General features: G+C 38.9%; 1 protein-coding gene across 1 annotated transcript in view; it reads left to right on the forward strand.

Moving 5' to 3' along the window:
* The window catches only part of MAMDC2 (MAM domain containing 2), a 62,071-nt gene extending 38,946 nt beyond the window's left edge, over positions 1-23,125 (forward strand). The window contains exons 6-13 of the mRNA XM_075137062.1: positions 504-597; positions 3,230-3,376; positions 4,242-4,507; positions 14,900-14,993; positions 16,661-16,813; positions 20,400-20,659; positions 21,738-21,822; positions 22,151-23,125. Of these exons, the coding sequence (XP_074993163.1) occupies positions 504-597; positions 3,230-3,376; positions 4,242-4,507; positions 14,900-14,993; positions 16,661-16,813; positions 20,400-20,659; positions 21,738-21,822; positions 22,151-22,212 (1,161 nt within the window). The 3' untranslated portion in view covers positions 22,213-23,125. The remainder of the gene's footprint in view (positions 1-503; positions 598-3,229; positions 3,377-4,241; positions 4,508-14,899; positions 14,994-16,660; positions 16,814-20,399; positions 20,660-21,737; positions 21,823-22,150) is intronic.
* The last annotated feature ends 1,912 nt before the right edge of the window (positions 23,126-25,037 follow it).

Raw genomic sequence — 25,037 nt, forward strand, 5'->3', positions numbered from 1 at the left:
CTGCCAGCTGATGCCAAGGCATGGGTTTCAGTGTCTGAGGATGTTTAGAGAAAACAGTAAAACTTAACATTGTAACAGCAGAGTAATCCACAACAGTTTGTTTTTAGCTTTTGATCCAAATAGATTCTAGATGCAGTAATAACTAGGCAGCTTTGGAGTTATAGTCAATGCAGACTAATGACCCCGAATACTGGCTTTTTATGGTATCATGACAGTAGCCTTACTGCATCTTTAAAACTGATGCTTCATAAAACAGCAGAAGAGCTATGTTCCCCTTGATTTTTCCTTGACCTTGAGTGGGCGAAGATCTGGTGCCAGAGTCAGACTCTGATTTATATCCCTAATAAGTGATATAATTTAATTTGTCCCAACACTTGCAGTGCTGTCTGAGATGCCCTTGAGTCTGTCTGGGACATCCGATCAGAATTCTGTAATATGAAGATGTGTACCAAAATTACTGTTCTGTATATAGTAGAAGAATAACAAACAATTATCATTTCCAGGTAATATTTGAAGTTGCTTTCAATAGCGCCAAGGGAGGTTACGTTGCCCTTGATGACATTTCTTTCTCTCCGGTTTACTGCAGCAATCAGACAGGTATGCGTTCTTATTGCTATTTACCTTCCTTGTTTTCCAGCTTTGCTTTGCCCCTCTGAACCACCTGTCAGTAGTTGCAATATTTGGTAGTGATGTGCAGATGCTACCTTCTCAACTGACCAGCACCATTGGGCTCCTCTTCCTCCTGGTGACAAAACAGCAGATAAACACTAATGCCATTCATTTGATCCAGAAACCAGTCCTTAATGCTTCCTCTCCAAAGACCTTGCCTCATGGATCTGCAACTGGAGCGCTGGACCGAATGCTGTATTTGCATCACCCCAGCTTTTGAACAAATTACCACTTGCAGGCCTGTTGCAGAAAGAGAGGGGGGGGATTTCCCCAGGTGTGACGGTATGAGGAAGAAAATGTCCCGGGCTTTTCATTATTGCCAATGTAGGGAATATCTTCTTCCATGCCACATGCCCTGAGGTGTTCTTCACAGCCAAAATGGGAGCCTTGCCTTCCTGTCTTCACTCTTCCAGGAGGTATTATTTATCTCAGAGTGGCATGTCTGTCAGGGTTTTATTTTAAGTAACAGCAGCAGAAGTCAGCTGAATCCATGTGACCTCTGCTGTAGAGATACTTGGGATGAAGGACTTTTGTCATTTGTGAATGCAGCCTCTTAAGTAGCTGTGTACTGGTTGCTTGGGTTTTACTGTAGCACTAAGCAATAGTCAAAAGTAGATTAGTGGTTTCCCTCCATTCTTTTGGTCACAAGTTTGAATTTTTGGCTAATGTTTTGAAGTGATCAAGGAAAACGAAAATTTTTGCCCTTTTTTATCTGCTTGGAGTCTCTGCTAGCTTTACCTGCACTGCTCAAGTATCAATAGGAGGTAGATTCCAGATATGTTGTTAATCCATGACTCTTGGCTGAGTAAATCTGGTTGTTTCATTAACTCCTCAATGCCTGTTCTGTTTTTGCTTTGTTTTGCAACAAAAATCCTGAGTTATGGTTGCAGTATGCCACGCATTAGAGCTATGTGCTCATCTGTGTTTTCCATTTTAATTTTCAGATGGCTTGTATGTGTTAAGGTATGGGATAAATTTTATAGTATTTTCTGCCCCAACTCTGATTTAGTCGCTCTATCATGGTCCAAGTTCAGATCTGCTCTGACCGCTAAATTTGATAGGTTCAGCTAGAGCTTTGCCTACTAACTCTGATTTTGAAATTTTGGGGTTTTTTTTCTGTTTGAGAAATGAATGCAAATCATTTGCTTTGTATTTTATTGAACTACAACAAAGCTGGTTAATCCTTCAGACTTATGTCCTATTTCCATCTTCAATTGTTTTGAGTAGAGATATTAAAAAGCAAGAGATCTTCATTCTCCTTGTAGTCAGCCATAGCAGTGTATATAACAGCATTAAGTCTTTTCCTTATTTTTCTGGAAGTTTTGGTCAACAAAGGTCTCAATGTTAGCCAAACAGAGGGAAAGGGTACCGGACTATTAAACTTGCTCACCAAAGGATGAATCTTTAACGCTGCATGGACCTGGTAGTGCTCCAACTGCGTTTTCTTTAGCTAGGAAAGCAGCGGCAGGAGGCCAGGGCTGCCTCCTTTTTCTCTGTAGGCAGAGAAAGACATATGGGCAGTGCTTAGATTGGGCTTATTTGAGGCTGAAAAGACCACAGGCATTCTCTCTAAGGCCAAAATTTTGCTTCTCCTGAAACTGATCGCCTGTGTCCCTGCCTTGCCAGGAAGCCCCTCTTCACCTCCGTGCAGAAGGGTCGTGCGTGCTGCCATAGAGTGATGCTCATAGGGTCCTGACTCCTGACGTAGCCAAAAATTGCATGATGGCTTTGGGTTGTGCCCCTCCTTCCCCCAGCATCTGGTACAAGTGACTGATGAGGCTTTGAAAGAAGTAGAAACGTTTTACTTAAAAGCACCCCTTCACCAGGAGGATTTTTTCAGTCTAAAGCTAATCCTGACCCATGAATTCCACATCGCAGGTCAAGAGCGAGCCATCAGCAGGGCTGGGGAGCTTAGCTTAGCTTTTAATCAACTTCACTATAAATGGTGCAGCTTTCTTTGCTGCAGTGGTAAAATGAGTGAGGCCTAGCTCCAGAGGTCAGTAGCCATGAGGTGGTACATGAACGCTATTTGACTTACATACTTACGGCATGCATATGGACATACATTATACATGACTATAAAAGGGTTTTTAGAAAAGTGCTCTTTAAAAGAATATTAAATGTTGATGTTAGAAAGTTATCCCCTTGGAAACTGAAATGAAAATATGACACCTGTGCACACACACGTGCACACTCACACTCATTTTGTCCAAATATCTCCTGAATGAAGGAAGAGGTTGAAAACAAATGGTCTGAATGTCTTTGTGCATTATGTCCTGAAGGAGGAATCTCCTCTTAATATCTTTAGCTTATTTATATTTTATAGGGTCTGTGAAGGAGGTTTCCTCCTGGATCCAGCAAAAATATAAGAAAATAACACCGATATTGTTGCGATAGAAAATTGATAGTTTGATATCATCGTGACTTTGCACTATATATGCTCATCTTCTGTAATGCAAAGAAAGGTGAAACAGAGTATACTTTGGCATCCTTGTTCTTCAAATACCTATGCTTGTTATACTATGCTCTTCCTAACAGAACATATGCATCTATTTTTTAGGGACTCCTTTCAATCCTGCTGAGGCCGGCTGCAATTTTGAGGAAGATCTGTGTAATTTTTACCAGGATCACAAAGATGGCCCAGGATGGAGCAGAGTGAAAGTAAAGCGTAACGTGTATAGAGCAGGAGATCACACTACTGGGTTTGGTAAATCAAAACTCCTTTTCACTAGAAGAGTCAAACTGGATATAAAGGTTAACCTGTTGCATCATTGTTCACTCTGCTAAATAATGTCATCAGCACACTGGTTAGATTGTCTCACTGCAACTCCCTGCCATTAAAAATCAGTGTACACCGCTCTGTTCTAGCAGGGACTCTGGCTGTGCCTCCCCACATGTAAAGGGGGAAGTTCACCTATTGAATAGTCACGCAGGGCTGTAAATCAGAGAATCTTCACTATACTGATCTGTAGTCATTGAAGGGATGATTCCACAAAAATATGCAAACAAATATAACAGTAGCTTAATGCATTGCTTTTAATATAGAGGAATGGTGGGCTCTCAGCTCCTCTAGGCTTAGGATAGTTGGCATTTTTAAGGGAAAACACTGAAATGTTGTGTAGTGAAGCCACGTAGTGAAAGGCCTGAAACTCATCTGTTTTTGTAGAGTATTCATGGTTCTTAATCATATGTGCTAAAGTCTCACCTCTTTAAACTTGGTGCAGGGAATAATAAGTGTGTGCCCCATCCCATCCTTCATTCTTCGGTCTCGGAGTGGTACCCTTGAAACAGCCAGGCTTCCACTGAGGCCAGCACGCCAGAGAATTTTTCAGTGTAAATTTGAAAAGTGCTTATTTCTGGTAACTAAGCTATGTGCCAGTTTACCTTGAAGTGGCCAGGATGCTTTTAGAAAAATTCTTATTTCCTTTCAAACAGAGTGTGATAATCTGTTTCCTGCCAGTAGAAACTGTTTTTATAACCCATGGCTGATGCAATATTGGAAGCTGCTTTAATAGCAAATCAGCTGTGCTAATTGCGTATTAGAAATACTCAATAATTATGCTGTCTTGCAGGTTATTACTTGTTGGCGAACACAAAGTTTACATCAGAGCCTGGGTACATTGGACGTCTGTATGGCCCAACCCTGCCAGGAAACTTGCAGTTTTGTCTGCGTTTTTATTATGCCTTATATGGGTTTTTCAAAATGAGTGGTACTCTTGCTGTTTATATCTTTGAGGAGAATCATGTCGTTCAAGAGAAAATCTGGTCCGTCTTGGACACTCCAAAGGGAGTTTGGACTCAAGCTGAAATCTCCTTCAAAAAGCCTATGCCTTGCAAGGTAAGAGCAAACTCTTCAAATCTGCTTAATTCTGGGTGGAGATTTTCCTTGCTTCTCCTCCCAGGGTTCTTTGTTATCCGGGGATTAATCCTAAGGGGGTTATACCTGCAAAGTGAAATAGAGTTCCCCAGGCAGTACAGTGGGAAGTAGAGTATTTCTTTGCAGCCTGGCTCCCATGGGACCCCTGATAAAGGGGCTTCGTACCAGGAACGAAGGAACACCAGGCAACGTTGCCCTGGTGTCCTCAACTGTAGTCACAGTATTTGTGGAGGTTTCACTTGAGGAGCTCTAACGAGAGCCGGTTTTGTCTTGGTTTCTCAGCAGGCTCCACGTTCACTCTTTTTTGTTTGTTTCCTATGTGATTCGCATCACCGTACTCAATTACAGATTTTAATTAGCCTAAAAAGTCAATACTGGTAAGTTCTGGTCAAAATGGGGAGCTGATCCTACTTTCCTAAACTCAACCACTGGGTTAAAATATGAAACCAGAAGTCAGTGTAATTCAGAGCAACGGACTTGAAGTATTTGCAATGTCTGGTTGGAGAGGTCACTTTGTTATCTCAACAAGTTAATAAAAATAACATAATATTTCACATCACCTCCTGAGTAAGTCCTCAAGCTGCTGTTATTCCTCACCTCCACTTTTTTTACAAAGACTGACTTTTTCACAAATTTGTGTAGGCGCTACTTCTGCAGTTATCCTGATTTCTGTAATGGGTTTTCACTATCTGTGAGTCATCTAAGGAGGACCAAATGGATTACTACCTGATGATATTGAGATAAATCCAGCTTTTTTTCAGAGTGTGATAGTACTATGAACATATGAATGAAAGCTTGTCTTGTAATTCAGGTATTTCTAAATTCTAGACAAACATCTTAAGCATTTTCCCCACTACAAAGTGGTTTTTGAAATTGCAGTAGTTATTAAGTTTAACTTTTCTTGGACAAAAAAGTGTTTTTCTTCAAAGTAAAAGAAAAAGTTCACCAAAAAAAAAGTTGCGTAACTGTGTTAAAAGGGAAATTTATGCTGAAAATTTTGGTCCTAATTGTTGGCTAGTATTTTCTCTCAGATATCTGATACCTTAAAAAACTGATGGGATTTTCATGTACATATTTTTATGCATAAAACATAATAGAATTTCTAATCCCCTTTCAACTCATGCAGAAAAAAAAAGAATTTTATTACTGCCCAGCAAGTGCATGATAGAAAAGTCTGTCACAGTATCATTCCAAAATACTTGCAGAAAAATATTTTTCTCCTTTTTTAAAATAATGAAACGGTATTGGTTAAAAAAGCAAGCTTATAACATACTTTTGCCATCTCCTGTTTATGTATTTCTTTATTACTGCTAAAAAGGTTCAGTAGCTTGTTTAGTGTAATACACTGTATAAGTAGTGATGACAGCTAAGCATGACCGTTAAAAATGGTTTATAGCCTTGGAGGTGGCAGTTTTTTTAGCATCTGACATTTACATGGAAAATCTTTTCCAATATGAATTTATGAAGAACTATATTTATGTTTTCCTAGAAATTAGTAAATCTAAAACACTTGTGAAGAAGCTTGCCTGGGATGGAAAGCTTTTCGTGAATTGCCACTTTCATGACTGTAGTTACTAGTCTGTCTGTAGGCAGTAACAGATGGGGACAGCAGCACAGAGGAGAATAAAGAAGTCAAGGGAATATCCTTGCTGCTTGTGAGCCTGAAGGTCTGCAGGAGGGAAGAAACCCCGTGCTCTGCAGCAGGAGGATTTGTTTGCCTCTGGCAATTCTCAAAAATCTTCAGTGGGACCTTCAAGTCTTGTGATGGGAAAGCCTTCTTTCCCACAGAAATAAATTGCAAAGTGTTTCTGTTGAGGAGACATTCCTAAATATCACAAAAAAAGTGAGATTTATTGGGCTTTAGAGAACTCAACATATCATAATTCAGACATCCCTTAGCCAAATAACTATGTATTTGGCTGGGAGGGGGGGGAAGTTCTACCTTAGCCTTGGTTTAAACCTATTCTTTCACACCGTCTTTGTTCCTGGATTGGAAGATTAAATTACATTTAGAATGGGATTAATTTGTGGTTTTGCTTATGTAGTAGATGCCATTGGTACTGGCATGATAATAAATCATGCACAAGCTATAATGTACTGAACTTTGTATAATGGTTTTATGGTTTTCATGATGTCTGTGTATGTATATACACTATGAGTTTATAAAGTTTTTCTTAGACAAATAGTACACGGAAGACAATGGGTGAAGTTCTGAAGCATGTCAATGTGGAAAAGCGTATCAAAATATGTTTACGACTGAGAAGGTAGCATACTAAAGACAAATGATGCTAAAGTTTAAGCATGTGTCTGCTTGCCGTAAGGCAAGGGTGAAAAACTGGTGTAGTTACAGGTTGTCTGCTTGCAATATTCACAAGCAGGCTTGAATGAAGTTGCACAGTGAACCTTTTCTGACTTTTCCTTGCAATCTCATGCCCAACTCTTCAACCTTAATACTTTTTAAAATCCTTTCATACTTTATTTTGTTTGTTTTTTCTTTTCCAAGCCAACAGAAGGAAATGAAGGAGCACTGTGTGGCATTGTGGCATAAACATTTAGGTTAGTTCTGTAAAGATGTGTCTGCCTAGGATCTAGTGAAATAGCTGACAAGGAACACTCATTTCAATGGCCATCTTCAGTGTAGGCCAGCGGTGGAGGTGCATCAGAACATGTTTTGCCTGACAGCAAGGAGTGCTGGGAACCAGTAGGTCAGGGATTACACTTCAGGGTCTGGGGGGAGAGACAGTATAGAGAAACATGAGAGAAACAAGCTCTCTGAAGCTTGACTTCTCTTGTCCTGTCTTCTCCAACCTGTTCTTGTGTCTTTTGCCACCTCACTAATGCATCTTTGTCTTACCTATCCTGCCCCATAGGCAGCAATCCCCCCCCCCCCCCCCCCGCCATTCCCCATCATACTGCTGGCTCCTCAGTCCAATTTTTTTCCCTGTAATCCTCTCCATGTCCCAGTCTGTTTGCCCTGCTTGTCCCAGTTCTTACAAATTTTAGTTTTTCAAAAACTAATGACTTGACAGAAAGCACAGTTCTGGCACAAAGACCAAACCCTGACACATTTCATGCTCCTACTCCAAAGCCTAGGAGTGCTGAAGCTTTTCAAAGAATTTTTTAAATAGGGGCAAAACAAAACGTTTTTTCCTAGCCTTGTTCTCGGAAATGATGGAACTGTTTTGGCTTAAGTCTTCCAAAACAAGCCTGAAGCAAGGACCCAGCATGGAAAGTATGAGCTGAAATCATTGTGTCTTGGCAATGTCATAAGCAAGTGAAAAACAGTCTTTTAATGGAGTAAGGTGGTCTCAAAATAAGATAGGGCTACCACCTTTCCTCTAATACAGATGTGGTGGCTGATGTGCCTGTGGTATTGTGTCCTGAGACGCATCATGTCTAGACTTGGATGATAAGAAGTTGTAGGCACGCACAGTAGTTTGGCTGATCAAGTTCTTGGTTACTGGGTGTGACTTGTAGATTGTGTCAGCGCCCGTGGAAACAGTAAACAGTCTCCTGGCCGTTCCTTAATGCCCAGTAAAATCAGCGAGGCAGTCGTTACGCTGCTTTGGCGAGGGAGTCCTGAAGGTCGTAATGATTTTGCAGCCAGAAAACAATTGTTCTAAAATACCTGATTATCTATGTCCTTCATCTTTCTTCTACGATGAATACTGCTCCCAAGACCTTGAGAACAATATAAAATCCATCTGATATGTTTTAATTTTGATAACATATTTGTTTGCATCAGGGCAATAAAAAGGCTCAGATTTTCATCTCTTGGTTTGTGTAATGGTTTTTGCAAGTTCTTTTTGAATTAGCTAACTGCAGTCTGGCACAGATTGTTGGCTTGAGTTCTGTGAGCAGGAAATGTGAAGCTGGCCAACAGGCTTTAATGTGACACTTTGAAACTACCATGTTGGAAAGGTTAGGTGAGTATGACCCAGCTAAGCAAGTCATAAATGTTTATACATATATATGTATATATGTGTACATACTGCAAATACATATGCTATATAATGCTAGCAAGAAGGCAGGAAATTTAAAATCCTGATTTCTCGATTTGTAATTGGGTCACTCTCTCTTTTAGTTAGTATAAGTACCTATGATTCTATACACATACAATATCGGTTTTATACCCTGTAGTGCCCAGGGAATAAATATGAGAAGGAAGAAATAAAAAAAAAAATTCCTAACATTCATTAAAATAAATGAAACCCTTCATGCTTTGTTGTATAGGCCTTTTAAAGGGCAGCATAAAAATCTGAGTCTGAAATATGTAGATTATTTTGATCTGATTGAATGTACTGAAACTGATCTTCCCGGCTAATAGATGGCAGGAAAATGTCAGAGCTAACTGAAAGAAAAATTCACATATAGCATATGTAATCCAGAGATGCTCACATGCACCGTCAAGCAAGAATCTGCATTTTAATATTGTGTGGGTGTGCTTGTGTGTATATGCCACCATGGAAAGATATTTCTTTTATGCAACTTCACAACAAAGTCCAAATGCCTACATTAAAATGAAGGTTTGAGTGCAGTTGGGTCAAATTGGGTACATCAGTTCTGTTCATTTCTGCTAGATTTGGTTCACCATTCTGAAGCTCGGGTTTTCAAAAGCAAACATCTCATGTCATTCATCTATTCATGCAAGTTTTTGCAATGTTACCTAGCGCTGTGCTGCTTGAATTCCTCCCACAGAGTTAAAAAACAAATCCTCAGAAAGGTAGCTGGCATCATAGCAGTCCACCCTACTTCCATCAGAGTAGTTGTGGCAGCATTTCTTGGGTTTTCATTCTTTCAGTCTACTTCTATTCTTCTCTGATGTTTTTTTCCCCTCACTCTCTTTCCTTGAGTTCATCTGTTTGTTTTCACCCGTCCTCCGTAACTAATTTTAGTTGCAGTTGTGCAAAAGCAAAATCAAGTGACTGAGTGTTGCACTTCAATATTTATGTGCTTTAAAACAAACAAAAGGGAGGACTTATTCGGGAATGACTAAACACTGAAATCCTTTGCTGCAGGATGCTGTGGAGGCTAATAGTACATACATGCATATAAAAAGGGATTAGGCAAATTCATGGAAAATAGACATCACAGGGGCCGTAAACACAGTGGTACAGGTGTGACCTCCAGTTCAGCAAGTTCTTCAGTTTTTTGAGGGCTGAACATAATATAACGGCACAAATAGCTTTATGGTTGATTTGTTTCTTGTACTGTTTTCCCTAAACATCCATTATCACCCCTCTGCCTTCCTAGGGCTTGATATGAGGGTCTTTGGACCTTTGTTCTCACATCATGACTGTGATGATGCTCAATATTAAATTATTCTAGCATTTCTCTTTACTGCTGAGAAATTTGTGTCTTCCACTTGCCCAGCGAAGCCATAGGTAAATGACTAAAGCAATCTTGGCTACATGGTGAAGTCCTAGATCCCTGTGACTGAGTCACTAGTATAAAGGACACAGTTCTCCAGTCAGGTATCAAGTGGAGGAGAGCAGACATCCTAGTCCTCATCTCCTCCTCCTCTGAAAAACCCTCACTTGTGTTAAATAAAGGAGCTTTTTGGTTCTGTTGTGACACAACCCTTGATCAGTCTTCCCATGATAAAGTATGCAACCTGAAGAGGTTGGAATGAGCTGTAGTTTTATAGTATGGCCCTTCTGCCCTTCCTTCTCTCACCTCTAAAACAAGAAATTTCTTAAAGAACAGTCACTGGAAGTCCCTATTTAAAATAAGAACATTAGGGTCTGTAAATAGTAGGATTAGCACTTGCAAAATATGTACCCCACTGTCTGTGGTGTTTGATACATGGTTATGGAAACGACATATTGGAAACTGTAAAAATTATTCAGGTTAGAAAGTGTTACCTAAGTGGCCTGCATCTTCACAGTAGCTAAGCAAGGAGGTATGTTGCATGAAATATTACATGCCTCCTTTTGGTATCTGTGATACTTAACTGACATTTCCTTTTTTTGCACAATTTTTTTTCTGGGTACTTAATATTGTGATGTTATGATGCCACATCATCTGACAAGACTCCTCAGTCTAAAGGCAAGAACATTTCCCTCTTATAAAAAGAGCCAAGGAAACTGTTTCACTGAAAAGAGGATAGAGCCATAATAGCAGATTTCTGGAAATCTAGGAGGACCCTGGGCGACAGCTGAGGGTATCGGTGTCCCGTATACATTTCTGTGCAGGCAGTATTCTCTACTAGACAGTGCAATCCAGTGAATATAGATGTAGTATTAACAGCCTGTAGCCCTAGGTTGTTGTGTTAGCTTTATGTTTCTCTTTCATTGTTTGTTTCTGCAACCCATTTGCCCTTGGACAGGAAAGATTTTTAAAAATATTTGTTCAAATGTCACAAGCTTATTACCAATGTTATCCAATTATTTATGTAGAAGCTTTCATAATCCATTATTTTTCCCGCAGAAGCTCATTGTATTTACATGGCAAGAAATTGAACTTGCCTGGCCAGTGCCATTTTAAATCAACTTATTTTAAATGACAGAAGCTTGCAGACATTCTAATTTTGCCTTAATAGCTTACTCACATTCTTGATAAATGAGTTTCTGACTGTTTAAGCCAAAGCCATTTAAAATCTAATTTAATTAAACTAGTTAAAAGTAATTTGGGCTACACTGGTAACGTTTGTACTGAACAGCCCTGGGACAATGAGAATGGTTCTCCCATTCCCTGTGCCAGTGATGGGTCCCTGGCTTACACACTTCTATAGCTGTGTACTAGCATAACTGACTGAAAAGTCAGGCTCCCTGCTTCATGAAAACATCTTGACTGCTTCTTTGTGTCATGTCACACTTCTGTTTCTGGTGCTTGAATTATTTTTGGATTTTGTAATACTGAGTTTTGTGTCACTGTATGGGAATTACAACAGTTGTTTCTCACAAAAACCCACCTCAGACTCCATTATAACTGCCTTTCTCCTCTAAGAAATTGAACCAAAATATGTGTCTAAGTGACAGACTGAGTTTTGTGTCTACACTGGTATATAGTATGTAGTTTAAACCTAGGAATATTCACTAGGATGGAGTCAGGTAAATTAATTTGCTGCAGAGGCATAGCTTGCTTTTAAGTCACCAGATTTGGCTGCTGTCACAGTTTTTCTTTTGTTTGGCTGGTCTGGCTCTCTCATTGAGCAAGAGCTATATTTTCTGGGATAAACAAGTAGGAAAGAAAATATACAGAACCCGTAGGGATCCAGGAGCGTCTTCTCTCCTTTTCTCCTGTTCTCAGTCCAGCTCCCTCCAAAATTCCTTCCCCATTAGTCCTTCCTTACACTTCTTGATGGAGGTACCCTACTGCATGTCCTACTCTTTCTTCTCCTCCAAAAGCAGGTAGACTTCATATGGGTATGTTTTAACTCACATCGACTTGTAGGGGTGCAAAGTGCTAAGGATGAGAAGTCCCTTCTACCTCACTCAGTGTCTGCAGCACAACCCAAAAACGTGTCATGGGAGAAGTGAAACCCTGCTTGCTCTGCCAGCTGTTCTCACCTGGCGTTGCTCGTTACTGATATAACCAGGATAAATGATAAGAACTGATTATTGATACTTCGAGGCTGCAGGCCAGGAACATTGATTAAGCACTGGAAAATAAACCAACCAGCTTCCAGAAATCAGGGCAATGATTTGGAAGGAAACTAATGCCCTGGCTGTGTCCTGTTATTGGAACAAAAAGAGAGATGAGAGGAAAATACATTTTATTTTTCAGTAACACAGGCAACAACTGCCTGCATTTGATAATGTTTTTAATTTAGCCTCCAAGATAGCATGCAAGTCCAGGAAGATCTGTTACCTAGTTTGAAACAATTAGTATGTTGTTCATCTGTCATGTTTTATGAAGAAAGTATGAGCTGAACACAAAGATCCTCCTATTCTCTTCTCCAAGGCATGAGATAACTTCATCAAAATTTCTTTTGGAACAATTGACTTAAGAAATATTTTCATACAAAACAAAAACAAATGTAAAGCATCATGAGATTAGTTCTATTGAGACTGTAGAAAGGATTTGGAGATCTGGTGTAGGGTGAAAATGAGTAGTAAATCCAAATTGATACAATTTTGGTAGGTAAAGTTAAAATAGTCAAAGATGTCCCTTTAAGACAAAAAAGGACATTTAGGACAAAAGAAGAGTGAATAAATTTGACTTGTGAATAAAAATATTTTCTATCCTGTTGCTTAAAACTAAACCAAGAATATAACAACAAAATAAGCCAAGGGGACAATGAATAATTTCAGTACATTTGCTATAGCTAGTACTGGAAACTCCACATTCCCAAGCACAAGCTCCCCCGCTCCACCCCTGTGCAATTAGAAAGTCTGCTCATGGCGGCGTGTCACTCAACACCACAAAAAGCAAGCGGAGAATTAGTAACGCTAAAGCTACAGATGACAAAGCTGAACAAGTTTCCAAGTGTCACTGAAACAGATCAATCCTTTGATTGTACAAAGGCTACTGGTTCAACGGCCTTTGAGAGACCAACAGTTATTGTTGCGATGCTTTTGAAATGGAGGGCTTTCTGTAGGATCCAAGGGGTAATTACATACCTTGTATGGAACAAATTATTGCAATTTAAGAATAAAGAACTTGATCCTGCTCCCAATGATGTCAATAGGAAAACATCACTTTCAACATGATTCCAGAGTGTGGAAATGTTGTTTCACAAACGAGGACTGACCTCACCCTTTCATGTGTGGTTTTCTGAAGATTCTTGGGTTTAGGACTATAATATGTCTTTAGTTTATTACAAACGTTCACCAGAATGCATTTATTAAAAGTCTGGTGAATGACGTCCACCCAACGTCAGTATTTATTGTATTCTTTATTCCAAGAGATGCTACCATTTTTTAATAGATTGCGCCTGTTTCTTGAAAATGAACTCACGAAGTAGGAAACATTTTCTGTCCTGTTAAACCTTAAGGCTAACAGAGCAGCACTACAAAAAGAAGAAGGAAAAAAAAAAAGAAAAAAAGGCCAGTTTTAGGCCACTGTATACTGAGCAGTTGTGCACGCTGTGCAGCAACACTCCTCAAGTCCACACCTGTAACAGTTTACAAGACAGATAATCAGTATTTCCAGGATTGGTAGCACTGAATGGAAAACGGTTTTGAAAATTGCTCCATCTTGGGCAGCATAACCCATACATGCTTCAAACGTTAAAGTGTAGTTACGTCCCAGGCTGTTTTATAAGCAGATGTGTAAATAAATACTACATAGCAAAGCAATCTAGCAAAATCTGGTATAATGACCGTATTGAAGATGTTACTGAGCCTGTTAAAAAGAGGACATATTAAATAACGCATGAATGACTTTTAACAACCTTTTTGTATTTGCATGAAACTGTCAGTCAGCATTTAACCTCAAATGGTGTTTACAGTTGTTCCAGAATTTTAAACTGCTAGAAGTGACACTGATCCGTCTCCAGTCACTAGCTCAGACCTCATCACAAAGGAATTGTTTTGAAAAGCTCCTCCCAAATTATGGTCATAACCCCAATGGTCAGACAGATGGTTTGCAGTAGTGAGGCAAAGAAAACTGCCAGCAGTATTTTCACAAAATAAACCTTATTGTGTCTTCTGTAATTCAAACAGATCTGTGTCAACCTTGGGAGAAGGGCAGCTGGGAATCTTATAGTTTCTTTACATTTTATTTTGTCATCTCATGAGTGACTTGTATTTTCCATGGCAGAATTAATGTGTAGTCAAATAAAACATCTTGGACAGTATTCTTAATTTTCACAAACCCAGATGAACACTGCGAACGATGCTTAGCATTTCCAGCCTCCTGCTCTATGAGATCATGGCCTTGTGTCATTTCTGAATAATCCCATTTTATGCAGTAGTTTCGTCTCATCTCGATTGTTCTTTGTTTTTTGCCATGGCCCTTTCTCTTGGCCATCACTCTGCATTACTCTTTCAAATTTATTTTTCCATGGATAAAACCTCCTGGTTTTAAGGATAAGATAGCTGAGGACATTTTGAGCTGTTCGTGGGTTTTTTTTGGGGGGGAAAACCGCAACAGCCTCAGTGAGTCATGTTTTCTCATACACTAAAAAATACACGCTCTCCTAATAAAATGAAAACTACATACAGAGATACATCATTTGCCTATAAAAGCGAGAAAATACTTTCCATTGAATGAAAACATACATCTAAACCCCACTAGATTTGAAATTTCAGTCATTGGCAATATTAGTATGTGCCAGAACAAAGTGGATTCATCACTTCTGTTCCGTAGATGTCAAAATTATTAGCGCATTTGGAAAAATCTAAAATTTCAGACGTTTAACAGTGCCAGCTTTTGTTAGAGACCTGAAACTTCCTTCATGTATTGCAGGTTGTCTTTGTCAGCTGGTGTAAAAGCTTCTGGGACTGTGGACTTGTGGCACTGGATGATGTCTCATTGAGCCTGGGAAGCTGCCAGGCTGCTGGTAAGACCACGTATATTTGTCATCCAACAGCTGCTACCCTTCTTAGTAAGAGCTCATCCCATACCTTCATTTTCCAAGCCTATCCTACAGCTGCCTTCATCCCTCTGTGGTTTCTTTTCTTTTTCCGATAATATTGCATAAATCCTATTTTTGCAGTAGTATACATACAGTGAGGACCAGTTTTTGTTAATAGGGGTACCAGCTAACTCCTAATGAACTTCACTGACTCCGGTGCAGTCGTATATAGGTGAGCGTTCCTTTTGGGGCATTAAAATTTAAAAAAAAACAACAGTCCAACTGAGGGGAAAGCAGTTTGCAACTGGCTTTTAGGAAACCAGGAATGGACCCAAAAGCAATATTTTCAAAACACAGCATTATTCTTTTTAGTCCAGAAGTACAGTTGTGCAAGACCAAGACACAGTCCCTTATCTGAGCTGCAGTTCTCTAGTGAAGACAGATAAGATGAGTCTAACTCTCCCTCCTGTAGTGGGAGGAACTGAATGTTTTTAAGTGAGACTTCACCCTCTGACATGCACAGGCTAACCTCTCTGAACTCACCCAAACTGCCTCTTCTGGGGCTTTTTGAGGTTTGACAATGCAACGATTGTGTCCTAATTTGGAAACCGTTCTCATGAGACAGGCAAAATCTATAATCCCATTCTTATTCAGAATAAAGCCATGCCTTTGAAATGGTGGTGAGGCTGACCTACCATGCCATTTATATTCCCGTGTAATAAGAACTTTTTAATGACCTCTTTTGATTGCATTTCATGCATTCAGACAGCTAACCATTACAGAACAGAAAGAAGTCACGTGTATAAAATAAGATGCTGTTTTTCTAAACTATTTCCGACAGTTGTCTGTTTGCCTTTCTGTAGTTCCTAAATAATTTGAAAAGGAACCAAAGGTGCAGAACTGATACTTGGGTATATAGTCACATGGGGACTTGTCACTGATGGCAGCAAAAAAATGGCCAAAAAATGCCCCAGAGCATGTGAGGCATCAAGGCTTCTTCCTTCCCAAAAGGTGAAAGCAGCTCAGAGTGCCTACTCCTGAACTACAAATTCAGATTATGGCAGAAGACCTGACAGCAGCTTCCTGGCGAGCACCTGAATTGTCAACTTTCTCTCTTCTGCATCACCTAATAGAACTGAAATAATGAAAATACTCTAGTAATTGCAGCTCTGTGGTCTGTTGTATGCAGTGTTAGAATCTGGTGCCAAGGGAACGTAAGAGAGCTAAATGTGGTATTTGATTTCAGATCACAGAAAGTCCAATCTTTGACAAAACTCATTTAATATGCATGTTATACATGCTGGAGCTCATTAAACTGCTTGGGGTGCCACAGTAGTGAAGAAAATTACACTGGTAGAACACATTGCGGAGTAAGAGCTATGATGAGATAATAAATTGTACGAGATGTTTTAAAGAATATTAGTACATTAGTGAGCCAGACTAGGGCACAGAGTTCCCCAAAGCTGTGAAGAAAATGGAATTAAATTTTATACATCAGTTTGAAGCTAGCTTTTATAAGCTTGTGGCTACTGTAAGTATTGCTAGGTAGATATAAGTGATTTCAGCCGATGAATAAATGCAATACATGGCTTGTGTAAGCTCTCTATATATCTAATATATTTGCAGTTTTAAACAATGTCCTCTCCTTATAGATCTATTCCTGCCCAATCCTGGAGAGTGTACTTTTGAAAAAGATGAGTGTGTGTTTACCCAGAAGAAGAGAGGTCGTGGGAGTTGGCACAGGAGGAGGGGTCCAACCCCCACTTCTTACACCGGACCGAAAGGAGACCACACTACTGGGGTAGGTGAGTTAAGCTCCACATTGAACTTTCAGAACAGAGATTGATAGTTAATCAAAAATAGTTTGAAATGGTAATCTAGAACCCAGAGAAAGTTTTTACTGTTCTGTTCAGAACAGTTATGAATCAAATGAAGTAAATACGTTTCTTAGAGACCCACGGATGGTTTTGAGAATGTGATGTTTAATCTGAATTATCTGCAGACCACGTGGGTAATTTAGTCTTCATGTTCTAAAGTTGCCCTTTCCTTTGTGAGAAAAAAGGACAGGATGACTCTCCAGACCCTGCAGAAAAGCCTTCTTCCAAACCCCTAGCTTATGTGAATATTCCCTGACACTAAAAGGCAAACAAGTGGTTGGGGGCTTTTCTGCATTAACACCTTCCCATTCAAACTTAGAAGAAAACATGGATAATAAAAGAGGTCCCACAGACCCTTTGTCTTGAAAATCTGCTCCAAAACCTCACGTGTGTAATTTAAACTATTTAGGCAAGTGGGGCCCCCATTAGCATGAGCAAGCACGCAGAAAACTGCACCAGAATTACCCCCACACCAGGGGCAGTACCTGGTGATTTCTGGAAATGATGAACTGCGTCACTTCGTTGGGTGCTGGTGTTCCTGCGGAAAAGGACCTCAGCAACAACTCCACTGATTTCAGTATAATGGATGAAACTGCCCTAAGGCTTGTGAACTTTAAATGCTTACATAGGTTTAAACAGGCTTTTGGGACCTTTGGATTTGCCCTCCTTCACAGTGGTTAGCATTCATTCAGGAAGTTACAGTCAGTTGCAGACAAGCTGGCTTATTCACAGTAGCCATCTATCCAGTCTGTTAAAAATTTTAGCTGGATTACAAAAGCAGTTGGCCTGCTCAGAAGGCTCACCAAAACCTGTTATTATTCTGTCAACTGTGATTTGAGTGTAAACCATGTTAAGCATTATCAAGCATAGTTATTTCAGCTGTGGATATGAAGTCTCGCTCTATGCAAGCTTAGTTCAAGCTACTCTGGAAAACTGTTTTGTTTCTAGTTTACAAAATAACAAATGCTTCTAGTTAATAAAATAACAAATGTTTTGTCTTGTTTCTGATCCCTTTATCTAAAAAGATGGCTTTGTGCACGTTCAGCAAAATCTCCCTTTCCTATCTCCTGGTAGAATTTCTGTAATAGCTGCATCCTGAGCAAGATGTGGAAATTGACTAGAGAGGTGTAAATTCATGGTGTGTGGGACTGTATGGCCAAAATCCTACATGTGGAATTGAGAATGCAGATAGGAATGCTTCTCGTTTGCTTGAAATTTCAGATCACCAAGAAATTATTTTCTTCCATTGTTAATTCTAAACAGTACTGATTCTGGATAGAAATATGAATAGCCTTCAGAGATAAGTAAGTTTTAAAGCTTAAAACTTCTCCTATGCGTTATGAAATAAAAATGAGAAACATTAGTTACAAATCTGACCATATTCTGACCAGATCTATTGGCTAAGTTGTCTAAGTGGAAAATGTAGGCTATCTACAAATCAAGAACATTTTCACAATAATGATACCTTTGTACTGTGGAATGACTTTCAAAAGGGAATATTGAAATTCTTGTCCCTTTTCCATTTAAAAATTAGATTACATTAGAGTGAATTAGATGACATACTGTCTGTAAGTCTTTGTTACTCGTGCTGTCCAGTTGTCTGCATCAACCAGACATGTGATGACCAGCTTTAAAATAAGTTAGAATTTTTCCTAATGTTTTTTAAAGTTCATTTGAGAATTTTTATTTTGAAATGTGGGTGAGACTCTTGGATAGGCATCTGTAGGCCATCTCTGTATTGTCTGGCAAACCCTTCTTTTTCTACAAAACATAATCCAAAAGGACTGCATCACATTAAAGTTGCTGTTTTTTTGGTAGGTAACCAAACTCAATTCCGTTAAAGGATTCAACATTCAGGATTGTTTGATGCTTCCCCCCCCCGGGTTACTCCCTATATAATATATTTTATTCCTCCTCTTTCAAATACTCCATATCCCAGCCCTTGTGTTTCCAAGGACAGTAACCCTCTCCTTACAGTAGAAGCAACACTTAACAGTTTCTTGCTCAAGAAAAGGAATGGGCTGTTAGCACAATTTTCTTGGTTTCTACGGCAGAAAGTGACTTTAGACCTATTTTCGGTTTATGTAGATGACTGAGAATTCTGAGATCTGAGGCTGAGAGCTTGACTTTAGAACTGGTAAAGCAAGAGAATCTTTTAAGCCTGGCCTGTGACAACAATCTTTATTCCTTATTTCACACATCTCTATGCAGCAAGAAACATGCTGAGAAATACGTGGATTTGAATGCACAAAACCGAGAGCTGATCTAGTCTTTCCAACAAGTTTATAATGTGATTCAGGCCTTAGAACTAAAGGCAAGTAGTATGAGCTGTAGGTTTTGATTTTTAACTCAAGGAACTTTTAAGCATAGTGAACGTCAAAATCCTCACAATGGCTTGCGCTAGGTTTGGTGCAAATAGCCTTGGGAATTCTCCAACACTATACAAAATTACCTTTTCTTTACAGACCTACAGCTGTAGATGATCTTCCTTTTCACCCTTTCCCTCTACTGCTGCTCACCACCAAACTACAACCTGGGTTAGAGGGGACGTCTTCAGCATGGGCTTGTGTAGATGATAGGACTCTGAGTACCATGAGAGACACCCCGAGCATCCACTGGCTGCTCTTGCCACTCTCAGCTTTTCTCCTGCCTCACTGATCCTTAGGAATCCCCTCTCCCCCGAGGGCAATCTCACTGCCAGGACTTGTGGTGGCAGAAGGGCAGCTTGTTTTCCCCAACACCACAAAAAGAGAGCAGTGGGACTGCATGAAGAGCTGCTGCAAAATCCCAGTTCACTGCCTGCTGGCAGAGTGTACATCTCAAGACACAGAACAGCTGCCACATGCAGCAGATGGAATGTGGAGATGCTCCTCAGTCTTCCGACACACCTCGGTTTGCTCCAGTTGGAAATAACCGAATGATGGATTTGGGGGGGGTGATTAATTTGCCTGCCACCAGTTAATGACTAATTTTTCCACAGATCAGAGTTCATGACATCTTTCATTCATTCATGGATTCTAGAGTCTAGCTTCCTCACTTGTGTCTTCACATCTTGATTACAGAAATAAAAATATTATTGATGTCATGTGATTTAAAAGCGGTATTTCAATTCATTTGCTTTGTTAATAGCATCAGCTCCAACCATTGCCTAAACTATAGCCTCAGATGTACATGCAGCTGTCTCTGAATTACAATTAATTGATCAGAGTGCATTCCTGGTTTAAGGAATGATTTTTTCGTACTTTGTATTCCTTTCTGTTGCTATGTATTTCATCAGATATAAACAAGTTTTTAAGTGTTCTTATATTAGTATTCACAAATATTACCATTATTATACTGCACAATTATTATAGTATCACAAATATTACAGTTCACAAATATAAGTCTATGGCATAAAAATCTTTATCAAAATAGTTTAAATCTTTTTTTTTATATAATGAGCATGTTGAGCCTAATGAAGATGCTGAGAGAATGTATCCTACTTTGCTAATATTTGCTTGTATATCTTTTTAAGGATACTACATGTATATAGAGGCATCCAACATGGTCTATGGACAGAGAGCATACCTAGTTTCAAGATCACTAAGAGGAACCTCTGGAAAACAGTGCTTGACATTTTTCTATCACATGTATGGAGCTGGGACTGGATTATTAAGTGTTTATCTAAAAAAGGAAGGTGATGATGAAGAGATTCCTTTGTGGAGGAGGACAGGGGAACAAAGCATCTCATGGCTAAGGGGACTAATAGAATATGAAAGTGATAGAAACTACCAGGTAAGAAAAAACAAACAAAAAGTAGTCAAAATGGAATATTGAACTGAACTATGTGCTAGAATCCAAGTTTTGGGTTGTATAAAAAAAAATAAGATGTTAAAATCTAGGTAGCATTGAATGGACACCTGAACAAGCTGAAGTAATGTGTAATTTCTTACAAATTCCTTCAAATGAAGGTAGGGAGGGAATTATCAAAGACATTAATAGGTTGCAAGTATGAAAGTAGTTCATTAATTCCTTAATTCAAAACTATTTTTTAAAAGTATTTAAATGCTGTTTTCCCATCATTTCTTGTCAGTAGTGGTAGTTTTTATTTAGATCACTTGTGTAATTTCTTTTCCTTCAGCTGCCTAAAGCCTTGTCTAGATTTGACATAGCCACTAAGCTGTGATAAAATGGCTGCTTCGTGTCGGATGGTCTTTCTGAAGTGGCACCAAAGGCAAGGGATGATGCAAAGCCAGAGCTCTGCCTTTGGTTTCAACAGCGCCATCATTTCAGTATTGCCAGAGGCAAAGCCTGCTTCAGTTTCTCTGTCAAAAAGGAAGCTGAAATTGCTATTGACTGAAACAGCACTGGGCACAAAACTGCACTGATCACTAACCAAAGATCTTGCGTGGTTGTTTTTAATCACTTTGCCTTAAAAGTCTGGGAATTAATTAGGACAAAAAAAAAAAGAAACCTTTTACTGAAAAGCAAGTTTAGCTTCATCAGTAAGACCACCACATAATATTGTAATGCTTTTTTTTCCCCTGAAGTCTTGCTTGCATACGCGCAACACACAGCGACACGTTTGGGCTGAATAGCAAGACAGAAATGCCACATCACTAGAGAAAATTTATCAGTGCTCTATAACACACAGCAATTTCTTAACAGATTGTGAGAACAAATTTGCTTCCTTTGGCGTAGCGTGCCCAAATTCTCTGACCAGGGCAATCAGTCCACTGATGGGGCATAGAAGTTTCTTCCCAAGAAGCAGGCTTTCAGGACACACTAGATCCCTGAACAGACTGCATGCATATTTTTTTTTTTAGCCTCTCCTCCTGTGGGATTCGTGAAAAGCTGTGTCTTTCCTTTACAGATTATTTTTGAGGCGATCCGGGGTGTGTCAATGCGAAGTGACACAGCTATTGATGATATTCTGTTCCAGGCAGGACCCTGCTTAGGTAAGTTTAAACATACTTTGTTTCTCTTAGGAGACACCTAGCAATTCACACAATTTTTGTAGTTAGACAGGTGATACTTCTTCCCTTGAATCCCCACTGAATGAATCTGAATTTTGTATCACGCCACTGGGTTCATGCAGAATTTGTTTTCTAATAAGATGCGCAACCATCCTCAGAGTCTGGACTAGTAAAGGTGCTGTAACACTTTCTAAAAGACGTATGGCAGTCCTATTTAAATCCAGCGTGGTAATTACATTCTGTCTTATGCATTCTTATGTATGATAAAAATACAAATAATTACAGTATTTCCTCCTTCTTTGTATTCTAGAAGTGGAAGAAATTCAATTCTCATCGGGCTATCCTGACAGCTTAAACGAAATCGAGTATTAAATACAGTCTGCTGAAAGGAATGAAGTGCGTAGAAGATTTGTATCTGAAAAACTGCACAAACTGCCTATTTTAAAATACATTTTAAGTAAATACTGGACTGGTTTGAATATGCACCAATGTATAGGAAGAACTCAGAGCACTCATGCTCCTCGCCTTTGCAATGAAATTATTGACTCAGGGCTTCTTAGACTGTTTTTTTTTAAAATATTTTTTTCTGTTTTGCATGGGGTATTAGTTATTATATAAAGGCTTCCCATTTTGCACAAATAATTCATTTTAATGCCTTTTTTTTTTTTTAACCTTTCTGCTATATAGGTAAAAAGAGGAAAGTAAAGGTGCACAATTAAAATTCAATATTGTGTTATCTTAAATCTGCATTCAGTGAATGTTTTTTGTTGGGTACAGATGGATTTTTGTTAAGGAAATTATAAATATTTTGAAATAATAAAGAAAATAGTATTAGTTACTAGTAATAGCCTAGAGGTTAAGTGCAATTATTCATGATGACAAATCTCTCTGGGAAACTCTTAACACTCTGCTGGCAATTTTTTGTGGTTTTGTATTCTTTTACTATAACAAATATATTTGTCGTCCTTGCCAATAACAAACTCACTTTTAGTGTTCCAGTATAATTCATTGTAAGCTGATGACATTTTGAACTATATGAAATGAAACCCTTTGAAGCCGTATGTTTTCTGGCATACAAGTCTTGTTTTTTTTTTTTTTAATAGATCAGTTTGTACACTCACAGAGAATGTACTTACACTTTACCCAACCACAGATGTCTTGCATTTATATTAATAGGAAACTGAATTCACACAACTTGTTAATTTTTAAGATTTTATGTGTTTGTGTGTAAGGTTTTGTTTTGAAATTATTATAACTTCCTAATAAAATGTAACTTTGAAAATCATCTTATTGCTCTGCTCTAGACTTTATAGTTATCAGTGTAACAACGGATCCTAATATAATATCCTGAATTCAGTATTTTGAATATGAAGAGAATGAAATGTGTGGGTCACATCACCTGAGACAGCCGACAGAAAGCAATCTGATCTGCTGCAGGACGTTCCTGTATTCAGCCATAGAAATTATTCTTACAGCCACCACACTCAGGCTGTTGCTGCAAGATGTGAGCCCTGAAAAGTGGGAATAGCCTTTGCTCCTTTCAGAACAAACTATACAATTTTCCTTACGGCCTATAAGGATCAACAGCACCTGGGACAATCTAGCCTCTTGCATCTTTAGTAAGTTGTCACTTGGTGACACAAACAATTGAAAAGATTGTTCAATTAAATACATTCAGTACTAACGTGTTTATCTGACCACACAGATTGAAGCAGTTTATTATTTCCTAGAGACTGAGGAAGAGCCAAAAGGAATTGAAATCTTATCTGCCTATCTTAGCTACCTACAATCCCCATTGGCAGCCAGTTATTGCTGGCTATTATTCTGAAAATGAAAGCAAAGAGAAACAATGGACTGTTTCCTAAGAGTTAATACAGTTGTTCTGTAAAGCTTATGCTTTGTATCAAAATTCAGATCAAATTATCTAAGCAGAAAAAAAGAAGTGAAAATGAAGTGGTTAAAATCATCAGGCTTGGTGGTTCTCCATACTTCTGATGGGACTTTTCCGTAAATGAAATGAAGCACAAAATATAACTGTTGGATTCTTATCTCTAACAATTTATGCAACTCTACTTCACTCCATCAAAGTAATCAGATGGCTGATATGAATAAGAACATAAGCAAAGTACTCTGCTCTCCATTTAGCGTTTTCTAGGGACCTCACTGGTATGATGATTTTGTCGGTATCACTGACGATAGTATTTACCCATCGTGTGCAAAGCACTGTCGTGACTGCAAAAAAAAAGCCTAAAAGTTCTTCCTTCAATAGGGAATAACAGTACCTTTCCACCCATGTCTGCTGCAGGAATTAAAGAACAGAGGGAGAATTTGAAACGTGGCTTTAAATTACTGTAGTGCCTGCTGAGTATCAGTTTATAGAATAGGAAATTCACAGAGTAGTGAAAGAATGGCTGCAAAACATCTGAAAACTAGGGAAGGTGCATTAAGATTTCTCCACTGGCAAACTTCAGTTTTATGGTAAGATAAAAAAAATTCCATCAGCTCCGTCCAAATAAGAAACTCCCCGTGCAACTCATTTATGCCCTGGATCCATTTTTATTTACTCTTTGTTCCTTTCTCACTGCTGCAGTAGCTGTACAGGGACCACAGCAGGGCAAAGAACAGTTCTGAGACTTGCTATACTAGGCCTGTTCACTGTCTGAAAATTTCTTCAAAAGCTACTGGAGAACCTACAAGTAATTGCTTTGATCCCAGTTGTGGCACAGTCCATAAAACGGAAATGAGAAAGAAACCTTCAAAAGCAGCTGTAACACCTCAAACACCAACAGGCTTGTATTTGATTGCTCTAAATGTAGTTTTGTGCTGGAGTGGAACTGAACTTGTCCTGAGATGAGAGGAAAAGCCCTTTTATTGCCCTCTTGTTTAATACTCTTTTTATTCTTTAAATATTTTCCATTAGTTGACATTTTGTCATTATCCTTGTTAATTTCCAGAAAGAGGGCCAAATTCAGATCTCAGTTACACCAATGGAAAATCAGAATAACAACATAAAATATCAGTTATTCTAGCTTTACGCTAATGTAAATGAAATTGTATTCTGGCTGATTATTGTGTCACACCAAAATAAACCTGACATAAATCCAACTTTACAGTCATGAAGCTTCACTAAGACAGCTCAAGTTAAGCACTAAAAGACCTGGCATTTTATCTACCTGCATCTGAACACAGCTCACAAA

The sequence above is a fragment of the Calonectris borealis genome, chromosome Z, assembly GCF_964195595.1.
Source record: "Calonectris borealis chromosome Z, bCalBor7.hap1.2, whole genome shotgun sequence".
NCBI lineage: Eukaryota > Metazoa > Chordata > Aves > Procellariiformes > Procellariidae > Calonectris > Calonectris borealis.